We start from the raw sequence: 11,289 nt of genomic DNA, 5'->3' as shown, positions 1-11,289 counted from the left end.
ATTCTGGACTTTTTGAAGTTCTTCGTGTAATATTTTTGGGAATACTTCGAATTTTTCGGGCCTTCTCAGAATTCATTTTTTGTATCCAGTATTTAATGAATCCGAAAATACTAAGTGCTTTTGTACCCTCGTATATAGGTAAAAGTACATAACTAAATACTTTTCTACTCAGTAGTTAGTTCTGTGAAAATAAATCAGAAAAAAAAATACCTGAGTGGAAGATCGACCAATCTCGGCAGCCAGTTCGAAAACGCCCTATTTCAGAATTTGGTTGAAGAACGCCCTATCTCAGACCTCGGTTTAAAAAAGCCCTATCTCAGCTGCTGACTGCGACAGCTTCTGGCGGGACTGCACCTTTTTTATGTCACTGCTTAGATCGATTGTGATTAGTCCTAGTTTCGCCTCCCATAAAAAAAAATCGGCTCATGAATTCCTTCTATTCTATTATGGCTAGTGGGAATTAGGCGTTAGTGAGTAATTTTTTGAATTCCCATTGTGACATCCACCACCTAGAGACATAGAACACAATGCTATGCATTTTCTTTTTTTTTTAAGCTTATTAAATTAAATTCGGAAAACATATTTTGGCCAATTATCATAAACATCTTAATATTTCTTCCCACAAAAACCTTAATTTTTTTTTTTGCAAAATCAGTTTCGCACGCTTGAACGGTTCGTGCTTCTTCAGCTGACCAGTTTGTAAAATAAGTCGTAAAATGTATTTGCACGTGTATGTTATTAAGAGTTCATTTAATACCCACATATGTATGATGTTAATACACAAAATAAAAACCGCTTCGAGCACTTAGTGATTGATTTGTGAAACTAAAGCCTTCCACTAAACCATGACAAAATAAATATCCATTAAGATGAATTTACTCAAGCGTTGTTAGTTACATACGGATGGGTGAACGCTTTAAAATAAAATAAACATTTATTGATTAATAATACATATATTTAATAAAAAAAAAAGTTAGTAAACAAATATGTAATATGAAATTTCCCCTTGAACGCTTCATGAATTTGCATAGGAATAACTTTAAATTAATAATACTAGGTGTTATATGATTAAAATGATTATAAAACGATTGATTCTAAGTCTCAATTTTCTACGTCACTAATATAATATTATTATAAAGATATGGAAAAAAATTTCGAAGTCAAATATTCAGTGGTGCGCTTTTTATGGTATTTTTGAGGTTATGTTTGTATGCCTTAAAATAAATCGATCACGCCATTTTTCGTATTTTTCTTGATTTATGCCCCTAAAAGTTAAATATGAAAAATTTAAGCCCCGTGCCAACTCCTGGCTTCTCCTAAATTCCATTTCAAATATTTGTAAATATTCATAAATAAATTTAAAAGTGAGAAAGTTGCATTTGAATTGCTAATTCTTTTTTCGCACTAGTTAGATATATTTTTTTATATTTTATTTTGCTCAATGGTTTTTCCACCCATAACAATTACCTACTTACAAGTTACATATTTAAAACAAACTTGTTTAGAATGTAATAAAAATATGCAATGCACTCTTAACTTAATATGCATTCATCATCTTAACACACATACATATGTACATATTTCTATATGAATGCATTTATTTTATTAAAATTTCCATTTTCAAAATTCTATTGCCGTTCAAGGCGTTTGTTGATTGTTAAAGTTAACTTCACAAATAGTTGTTTATTTACTTTTTTGTTTGTTTGTTTATTTCTACTCATTGCAGGTTAATTATACACTAATAACGCGGCTGCAACACGAAACAAAAACAACCAGCAAGAAAAAACAAACTGCAACGATAATAGCATTTAGAGCACGAACACGAGCAACGGCGATAGCAACAACAATGGCATTTGAAGAAATAAACAACACCGCCACCGCCACCGCCGCTGATGCCGATGCCGGTAGCGCCTGAAAAGTGCAGCAGATGTAATAAATCAGCGACAACAACGGCAAAATGTTGACGGTAGTTTATCAACAGCAGCAACACAAACAACAACAACAACACATAGTTACAACAACAAAACTGCAAGACGAACGTGAACGACGACACTCGAAACAACCTAAGCACCGGCAACAAACCATCAAAGTGAATTCACGAACAAATGAGTGAACAAAAAAAAACAAGAAATAAGAAACTAAAACGAATTACAACAACAACAGCAGCATATTGAGAACACAAGTAGAAACATTTTGTAGTGAAGCTGCAATCAAGGAATACAGTAGCATTAGCAACAACAAATACAGCAGCAACAGAAGTGACAGCAGCAGCAGCAACATAAAAACGTGCAATCCCCACAGCTCGGACAGACAGACAGACAGACAGTCAAGAAATCGTGTTGCCACTGCAGCTCATGTTTTTTGCTGTTGTTGCATTATAAACACCATAATCAGTAGCGCTACAAAAGAGTAGGAAGCAGCAAGTATCTGGTTTTCTTCAAAGTGGACATTTAGAAGTTGGGCCAGGAACTCGTCCACCAGTCGGTTTGTCTAAAGTGTTTACATAAAAAAAGTCAGCTGTAAACTTCTTTTGAGAAGACAAAAAAAAAGCGTAAACAGCAAAGGAAATTACGCTACAGTGCTGTGAAATAGTAAACGTACGTGGTGACAGCAAAAAATTTGCACAGCCGGCGGATGCAAAAAAAAAAACACAGCACAGCAATTTACTTGAAAAACTGCCAACGTTATGCAACACAATTAAATTGTGCAGCGGAAAAAACGATCGATTACTGCAAAAACAAGCACAAAAACAACGCGTACAGGAGTGGCAATAAAACACTGTAATCTAGCGCTGGAACGCAGTTGTCACTACAAGTTGCCCGCAGCGCCGTTTTTTGTTGGTTGGACGGCAGCGCTGATTGAGTCTCCTACGGCGCGAAAGAACATAGAACGGCAGCGGAAAAAAACTTGGACTAGAAGAAGAGGCCGCCTATTGTCAACTGCAATAATTGCATAGCAAGAATTTTCGCATTTCTGGGTGTGTGAGGCGGCGACAAAAGGCATAGTTGCAAGTAGAATAGTTTAGAGTAGAGTTAGAGAAGCGTTGACAGAACAAAAAAAACGCTTAGCAGGAAGCGTGTTTTTATGGCCAAAGGAAAGCCGCCATAGCAACACAGAACGCGCATACATACACACTTACATATATACATAAGTATATCTAATAGATCTCGTAGCTGCATTTAGTTTTGCATTGCTGCAATTTGAGACAACAGAACGACATAGCGGGGCAGACATTCACTACGTAGAAGTATTCTGTTAAACGAAATACAAAACGACCAACCTGTGGCAGACAATAAACACACAGTACAAACGGCATTCATAGTTGTCCACAAAACACCCAGCAGCAGCGAGGCGTATAAAAATTGCAATTTGAATGCAATAGACAGTCGCCATTTTTCATAGCCACCGGCTGCTGCGCTAGAGCCTGGGAAAAACACTTCATTTAGAATTGCAATCGAGTGTGTTTTTTTTACATTTTCCCTCTATGGTTTCTTTTTTTTTGCTGTCGGTGAATTGCAAGTAGCAACAAAAATCCACTATTAAGCAACAAAACAAAAAAAACGCATTCAATTCACGGCGCGGCGACAAAAGTCAAAAGCATACCCGAAGCGTGACTGTAAAGTGTGGAAGCATTAGAGCAAAACGTCGGGCAGATCAGTTTGCTACAATAAGCAACAGCAACAGCAGCAGTGGTGCATGCATTAGCGCAGCAAACACCACAATTTGCCTAATGAAGCATTAGATAGTCGCATAGAGCAACTAAAAAGGCAATAAAAACAAAAGAAAAGCATTTTTGAAGCGAAGCGCGAGCAACAAACAGCCTCATCCACAATGGACAGCGCGGCACATACACCTTCGACACACACACCAACGGCAGCACAACGTCCCAGCGTGACTGCCAATGGCCTTGATTTGACTACGCTGCCGGCACCGGTAGCACCCGCGCGTCATGCGCGCCCAATGCCCGCACAACGCGCTGCCAGCGGCAACGCCAGCAGCACCTCATCCACAACCACCTCTTCACCACCACAATACAGCGAAGAAGTGCGACGCGCAAATATGCCCACTACCTTAGATTTGTTGCCGCGTCAGAGCAGCGTTTCGTCCACCAAGACGTGTGAGGTCGATTTAGGCGATGAGGAGCGCGACACTTTCTCGCCAGTCAGCAGTGCAACAAGCACAAGCACAAGCGTTGGCTGTGGCGATGGCGATGGCGACGCGGACGTCGACGGCTGTGGTGATGCCAGCAGCAGCAATCACAGTAATCCCAGCGATGGCGCGATCGTGCACGCTGCTGGCGGCTGCAATGATAGTGTTGGCAGTGGCGCAGCGACTCCGTACGACAACAAAGCCTTTGAAGGTGCGCATTTACCCGCAGCTGTACCGACGCCCACCGCGCGCTTGAAGGTGAGCAGCAATGGCGGCACAGGCGTTGCTTTAAGTGGCGCTTTGCATTCGCTCACTTCGAAGGAGGAGAAACAGCGGCAAAATGAGGAAATTGTGATTATGGAAACGTCGTCGATTTCTTCAGAGACTGGCTCATGGGAATCTGTGTTCCCACACGCTGCGAGCAGTATTGCGGCTGGCAGCGTAATGTCAACAGTCGCCGTAGCGACAGGCGTTCCCATTGCCAGCAGCAACAGCACCAACAGCACTGCGGCTGGGAGCAAGCCCTCGGAGGTTAATATGTCTAATTTAGCTACTGAATTCTTTCAGGGTGAAGGCAAGCTGTCGCAAATGCCATTTGAACAACCGAAAGAGCGTGACAAATGCGGCGCCGCTGATTTACAAGCGCATTTACTAAAAGAACCTGATATATCGCCCTACCTACGCGAGCGCACCTACTCTACAGGCGCGACTGTCACGGCCGACACCAGCTCACTCTTTACCGGCATTAGTACGCATTCGTTGTTGCGCGATTTGGAAAGGCGCGAGAATGCAATGAATTCGTCGGGGCATAGCGCTTGCTTCATTGATGCTTCATCGCTGCGTGACGAAGATGAAGTGCTCTCATTTCCCAGTTTGGATGGACAGCAATCGAACGAGGATGCTAAAGATGCTGAGGAGTGTGTAGAGGAGCCAAAGCCGGAAAGGGAGGAAGACGAAGATTCGCCTACCAAGAAACTTGAATCATTCCATAAAGCATTTGCCAAGTGCAAAGTGAAATCTAAAGATTTACCTGAGGCGGCAGAAACGTTTAACTTGTCAAAGTCAAGTTCTAGCTCAAATTCTGGTGCAGACTCACCGCACAAGCAAATGTCAGCCGCATCTGCCACGTCTACCAATAATCTTTCGGACGAGGAGAAACTGTGGAAACGCGAGCACGAAAGTCAGAAGGCACCACTAAATGCCGAAACCAAAGAACCCATTGGTAAACTCGCTCAACTTGTACCCCAACAAAACACTTCCACGCATGAGGATGCCACCGAAGCTTCGGTTTCCTTAGCCGCTGATGCCGACTCATCTGACTCATCGGAAATTGTTAAACTACGTCGTGAGCAGGAGCATAAGCAGCGTGGCCCATATATTTTCCAGCACAACTTGCAACAGTTCAGCATTCATCCATTGGCTGTGAGCCCGAAATTCCCAATGCACGGCTCGGCCGGCACCAGTGTGGCACATCCGACCGCAGTGCATGCCACGCACAGCGATCTTAGCTACACAACCGACTATTCATCGTCTAGTCCGGCGCCGAGCCTAGTTTGGTCCGAACATGAACATCGCCCTAGCCTTAGTAGTCGGCCTCACGTCGATGACTATGATGGACATCTGCATAAGACATTTGCTCACCCGGACACGCCGCACAACTCTATAGCCCACATAGAAAATGCATCCAGCAATAATTCTTCCATACATCGAGATTATACAATGTCATCTTCGTTGTCACAACAACGCGACTCTGGCGCATATTGCAGCGACGCCACAGACTCGCCCATACCAATGCCCCGCACGCCAAAACGTTCCAAGTTCGATGAAGCAAATCCGATCATATCGGGTGGTGCATCCATCAAAGACTTCGCGCCCAAGCAGTGCGAGAGCCCGCCCGTGCAGCGACGTTTGGAGTCCTGTCCCATCGTCTCTGGTGGTTTCGCGTCATTAGACTTTGAGCCAACACGTCCGCTGGGCGATGACGATGATGAGCAGGTTGAAATGCGTTCGCGACCGAAGACTCGTAAGCCCATACCCGGCATTGCGTCATGGGTTGTAGATATGAGTGATTGTCGCCCGGAGCGGCGTAAAAGTACCAGCTCCACTTCAAGCATGGAGGTGTCTGCAGGTAAATTTCGCGAACGCTCCGATTCCACAAGCTCACACAAAAGTGGTTGTGGATTTTATGTATCCCTGGAAGATGTGGATAAAAAGCCCTCTACCGATGATCTCAGTAAAAAACCAATGAAGCCGCAAATGAGCAAATCGTATACGGCACCAAAGGCGGCGGGCTTCTTTGTAAATCTCTCAAAAAGTGAATATGCGCCGGCCGATGAAGAGAAACATGCCGAAACGAAGACAGAAGAGCCGTCAGCAGATAAGAAAAATATTTTCAGTATGTTTATTGATATTGGTGAAAGTAAGAAGCCGGCGGGTGGCTTGCCTAGGAAAGAACCCTTTAGCTTAGCTCAACGACTCTCAAGCTCTTATGGCTCGCATGCCGCTCAGCGTCGCGCGGACGATGTGATGCGTTCGAGCGCCAGCTCTACAGAAACGCTGATGGCAAAGAGCAGCAGTTTGAAGGCGAATACGGACGGTGAGGTGTGTGGCGAAAGCAAATCACTGGACTATAAATGCAATCTCGATCCACCAATCACTGTGGCAGCCATACGACGCATCTCACATCAGCAGCGCGCACAAAACGATGCTATCAAGAGACATTCCTGGGGAAATAATCCTTCGAAGGAAGGTTTGGCATGCGACTACAAGCGTTCTATCAGCCTTACAGCGTACGGCGAGTCGAAGGAGAACGGCGGCAATGGTCTGATGAGTATTATAGATAAAATACCTTTGATCTCGAAGACATCTTCTTTGTCGGTCGACAGCTCCTTATCGCCTTTCGACGAATACACGGGTTCTAAATCGGAACTCAGCACCTGCTCAAACAACTCGGCGCGCAATTCGGTATCAGGCGGTGAACGGGATGATGAAGTTTTCCATGCCGGCGCAGGCGCTAATATCGGCGGAAGAGTAAAAAGACGACGCCGCGATGTACAAATCAATGAAACATTTGACAAAAGTAGTTTGGCTTCCATAACGGATGGTGTACTCTCGAAAGACATGTCACCTGCGTCCACCACTGACACCGATGACTTGACTTTCCAGCAAGATGAAGAACAAGCCATGCGTGAGGCCGCCTCACAGCAGCAACCGCAGCAATTGCAACAAGTTCCCTCAAATCGCTCGTCAGCTATTATAATGGAAACCATAATTGAGACCAAAGAGACGTCTTCGCCTAAGAAAAATGCCGCTGGCCATACAATGGAGAGTCTACATGCCACTATAGAGAAACAGAAAATGCTACTCGAAACAGTAAATGAACACGGTGAAGTGGAGAAGGGTACATTCGTTAAGCTGTCTGACATGGACAAGCCGACAAAGTTCGAACTGCATTCGCCCGAGTCGATGAGCAAGAGTGTCGGCAATCATCGCCAAATCAATCGGCTCTTCCGCGACGACTCGAAAACGCGCCCCCATTCATGGACCATGACACGCTCGCAAGGCAACAGCTTCCTCAGCATAACCAATTCAGTAGAGAATTTGCGCAGCTTGTCGCGGCTTTTCCCCAACTTCTCGAAGGAATTCTCCAACTCGCTGCCGAATGACATCATCTGTGATCAAATGGACTATATACAGACCGATATTAGCGGCGATTCCAGTCTTGCATCGTCGTTCAGTCGTTCCGGCATGGATGAATCGTCCATATCTTGTCGGCAACCGCGTAGACTGGGCGAGGATTTGTTGAAAATGTTCCTGCAAGAGATTGCCACCGACATGATTGTAGAGGTGCATGGACGCCGCATCAAGGCGCACAAGTGTATTCTACGCTCGCGTTGTCAGTATTTTGCAGCTATGTTGGCTGGTAGTGGTGCGCAGAGTGTCGTCTCATTGCAAGGTTACTCCTATTCGGCGGTACATTTTGCATTGTGTCACATCTACTCGGGTGCCTCGCATCCACCAGACGGCATTAGTTTGATGGAACTGGCAGCGTTGGCTGATCTGCTCGGCTTGGAGGGCTTGAAGGAGGTGACGGCGCATGCGTTGAAGACGAATTATTGTCACAATTTTCACAAGCCATGCTCGGGTTGTATCGATGGCATACTGCAGGTGTTGCCTGTGGCATTGACTCACTCGCTGGATGATTTGTATCGCAAATGTTTGCGTTGGACTTGCCGCCACTACATGAAGGTTTGGCCAACTCGTCAATTTGCTCAGCTTCCAGCGGATATACTGGGGCGCTGTCGCCAGCAAATTGTTGCCTATATGGTAAGTTTATTGGAGATTCTTTTACGAATTTCATTTATTATTGGAAACTACTTTAAGTTGTCTGTTGTAGTAGATTGAGTTTACATGCCAATAAGATCGGAAGGACTCGCATGGTCCTCAGCCTAATTGTCATATATCCCATAAGACTATGGGAAAACTCATCGTAGCATAGTCGTAGTTAGAGATGCGCGGTAGAGAGCGCGCGGCACCCATGGTACTGATTTCAAAATGGCCGGGATGCGCGGTATCGAGAAGGTCTTCAAAAATTTTGCGTGCGCGACGAGAATAAAATCCTTTCCCGACACTCCCGATAAAGCCCGCCACCTCCACAAATTCAGATAATCTTCCTTAAAAACATTTTATGAAACAATCACTTTTTTATGTTTTATTGACACGAAAAGGAAAAGCAAGGCAAACAATAAAATAACCGGAAGATGCCAGATTTTTTATTATTTAAAATAAATTTGAAAGAAATCTGCCTTATCCTGAGTTTCGCCTGAAAAAAATTCACCTGAAAATTTGTCATCCGGCCATAGTAAAACCATGGAAACAAAAATTGAAAAGTAAACCGGTTTTTGGAAGATTAAACTCATGATAAGGCTGGATGTGAATTATGTATTCTTAGTGATTGATTTTGGACCCACGGGACCAGCGCTATAATTCTTAAAAACGTCCGGATGGGCGGGCTCGGGACTTAAAAATTTAATTTCGGGATGGGCGGGAACGGGATTGAAATTTTTGTGCCGTGCCCATCTCTAGTCGCAGTTCCAAGAGCATTGCATAACTAGAAAATGTACAACATCATTTAAATAAAATCTTTCAGAGATCTTCCAGGGGAACTGAGATCAGTTTGGCAATGTTCATAGCGCCAACCAAGGGATTGGAAAAGTAGCTACCCAAGTGAGCTCATAACATCGAAGGAAATTCGCCCAGATATGAGTAGGGACCTAGTCTCCAGTTATTTCAAATAGTCCTACCTAGCCTAGCTCCACTCTCTCTAAGACTCAATACCCGGTTGGACCCTGTTATGAGTCCTCAGTCCATTTTTACTCAGGTTTTTTCTATCACCGAATGATGCCTACTATTAATTGTCCTATGAAAACCTTTGGCATTATATCTTAGATCAAAACCATATCTGTCCATATAAATTTTCTTGGACTTTCTTTTACTCATGAACTTACCTCAGTTAAAGAGGTGTGTCTTCGATTTTCTTTGAATGAGATCAATACGAAAGCATGTTTCAATCTGGCTTCCCTTCCTTTATCCTCGATTTCAAAGCCTTTGGTAATCTTTCTGTCGCCTAAGTTAAACTGAAGGCTTAATATGGAGCACCAGATGAATAATGTGCTTATGGTGGTTACTAATCCTGTAGAAATAATGGAATTGCATTCAAACTTTGTAGACTGATTGCACCACGCGGTAATTAGTCCAATTTCTTGCTTTGATCTGATGGAAAATTGTGGAAGTTAGCTCCATCGATCCGTTTTTTGCTGACTCACAACTATGCAGAGGGGGTAATTGATGATTACCTTTGGTTACAGTGCCTACCCACCATTTTCGTCAGATAGAATTGAGATCCCACGCAAGACAATAGTGTACACAAGCTTTGTTTGAGGGAAGTAGTCGCCCAGAATGCTGCAAATTTGTTTGGAGGGTAGCACGAAACGCCGGTACCACAATGAAAAGTGAAGGCAGAGGACCATTAAAACCAATACATACTCTATGATCGTACTATTCCCAAATTTCTACACAATGCCAATTTTCCTAAGCCGCTGGGCCAATTCGAGTCATAAGCTCGCTCGCCCATCGATCAACCAACGAGCCGAAAATTCAAAAATCATTTTAGCGTTTAATTTGATTTAATTTACGAAACCTTGAGCTATTTTTTAATTTGCGAATTTGTGTTTTGCTATTAAATTTAATGCAATTTAATCAATTTCGCAGAAACTCTTATCTTATCGCTTGCAGCGTTTAGATTAAGTGTTGTTACATACGTTCTGGGCTTGATGTGATGATAAAACTGTTCAGCCGAAATACGCAATCGTCGCCGAAACTGTGTGCGATAAACAAACAATTGTATTGCATTGTTTGAGTTCTCCCACCGATCTTATCTTGGTCTGCGATCAGTGATCGCTAGTACCAACAATTATGAGTTATGTAGTGGCACGGCGAAGAGGTGCTGCATTTTCCTTATCATCATGTTAACCTATTCAATAAATGTTCGCTAAATGTATCTCCCAATTTGCCAAATAAATGAAACACAATTCTTTATCTTACCCTACAGACGTCGGAGAGCGTGTTGGACACAGTGCTCGACTGTGATAATTTGCTGACGCAGTTGGCAACCTACCGCTGGGGTGGTATTTGTGAGAGCCTCGTACGAGACATACTTGATGCCGCCTACACCTACATTGCCGATCACTTTGCCAGCCTCATAGCGAGCGACTCATTCCTCTCGCTCGGTCACGATCGCAGCTGTCACATACCGCGACTGGAGAGCGTACTCTTGCGCACAGCATCATCGCTCACACCAGATCAGGCATGTCGCAGTTATCAGCGTGTGACACGCCTCAATACCGTGTTGCAGGCGAAAGTCATACAAATGCCGGCTAATCTGGGTGAGCTGGCAAAGGAGTTGCAGGGCTTGCAGGAGGAGGACTTGGATTGGGATGCCGAGTATATACGTTTGGTGAGCGCCATACTGTCCGCCGTCGAGCAGTGTCTTATACGGCAGTGTTCGCGCGCCATGCGCGTGACTGCTTGGCAGCGCATGGATCTCGATTTGCGTAAAAAGATACAAACATTGGCGCGTCT

General features: G+C 44.0%; 1 protein-coding gene across 1 annotated transcript in view; it reads left to right on the top strand.

The window, feature by feature from the left end:
- LOC118747577 (serine-rich adhesin for platelets) overlaps positions 1–11,289 on the top strand; it is a 124,919-nt gene that overhangs the window by 111,284 nt on the left and 2,346 nt on the right. Inside the window, exons 3-4 of the mRNA XM_036481628.1 lie at positions 1,727–8,475; positions 10,760–11,283. Coding sequence (XP_036337521.1) covers positions 3,832–8,475; positions 10,760–11,283 — 5,168 coding nt within the window. The 5' untranslated portion in view covers positions 1,727–3,831. The remainder of the gene's footprint in view (positions 1–1,726; positions 8,476–10,759; positions 11,284–11,289) is intronic.

The sequence above is a fragment of the Rhagoletis pomonella genome, unplaced genomic scaffold (assembly GCF_013731165.1).
Source record: "Rhagoletis pomonella isolate Grant_MI unplaced genomic scaffold, Rhpom_1.0 Rhpom_scaffold_00012, whole genome shotgun sequence".
NCBI lineage: Eukaryota > Metazoa > Arthropoda > Insecta > Diptera > Tephritidae > Rhagoletis > Rhagoletis pomonella.
Note: the sequence above shows the minus strand (reverse complement) of the source record. Positions and strands in the feature narration are given on the sequence as shown.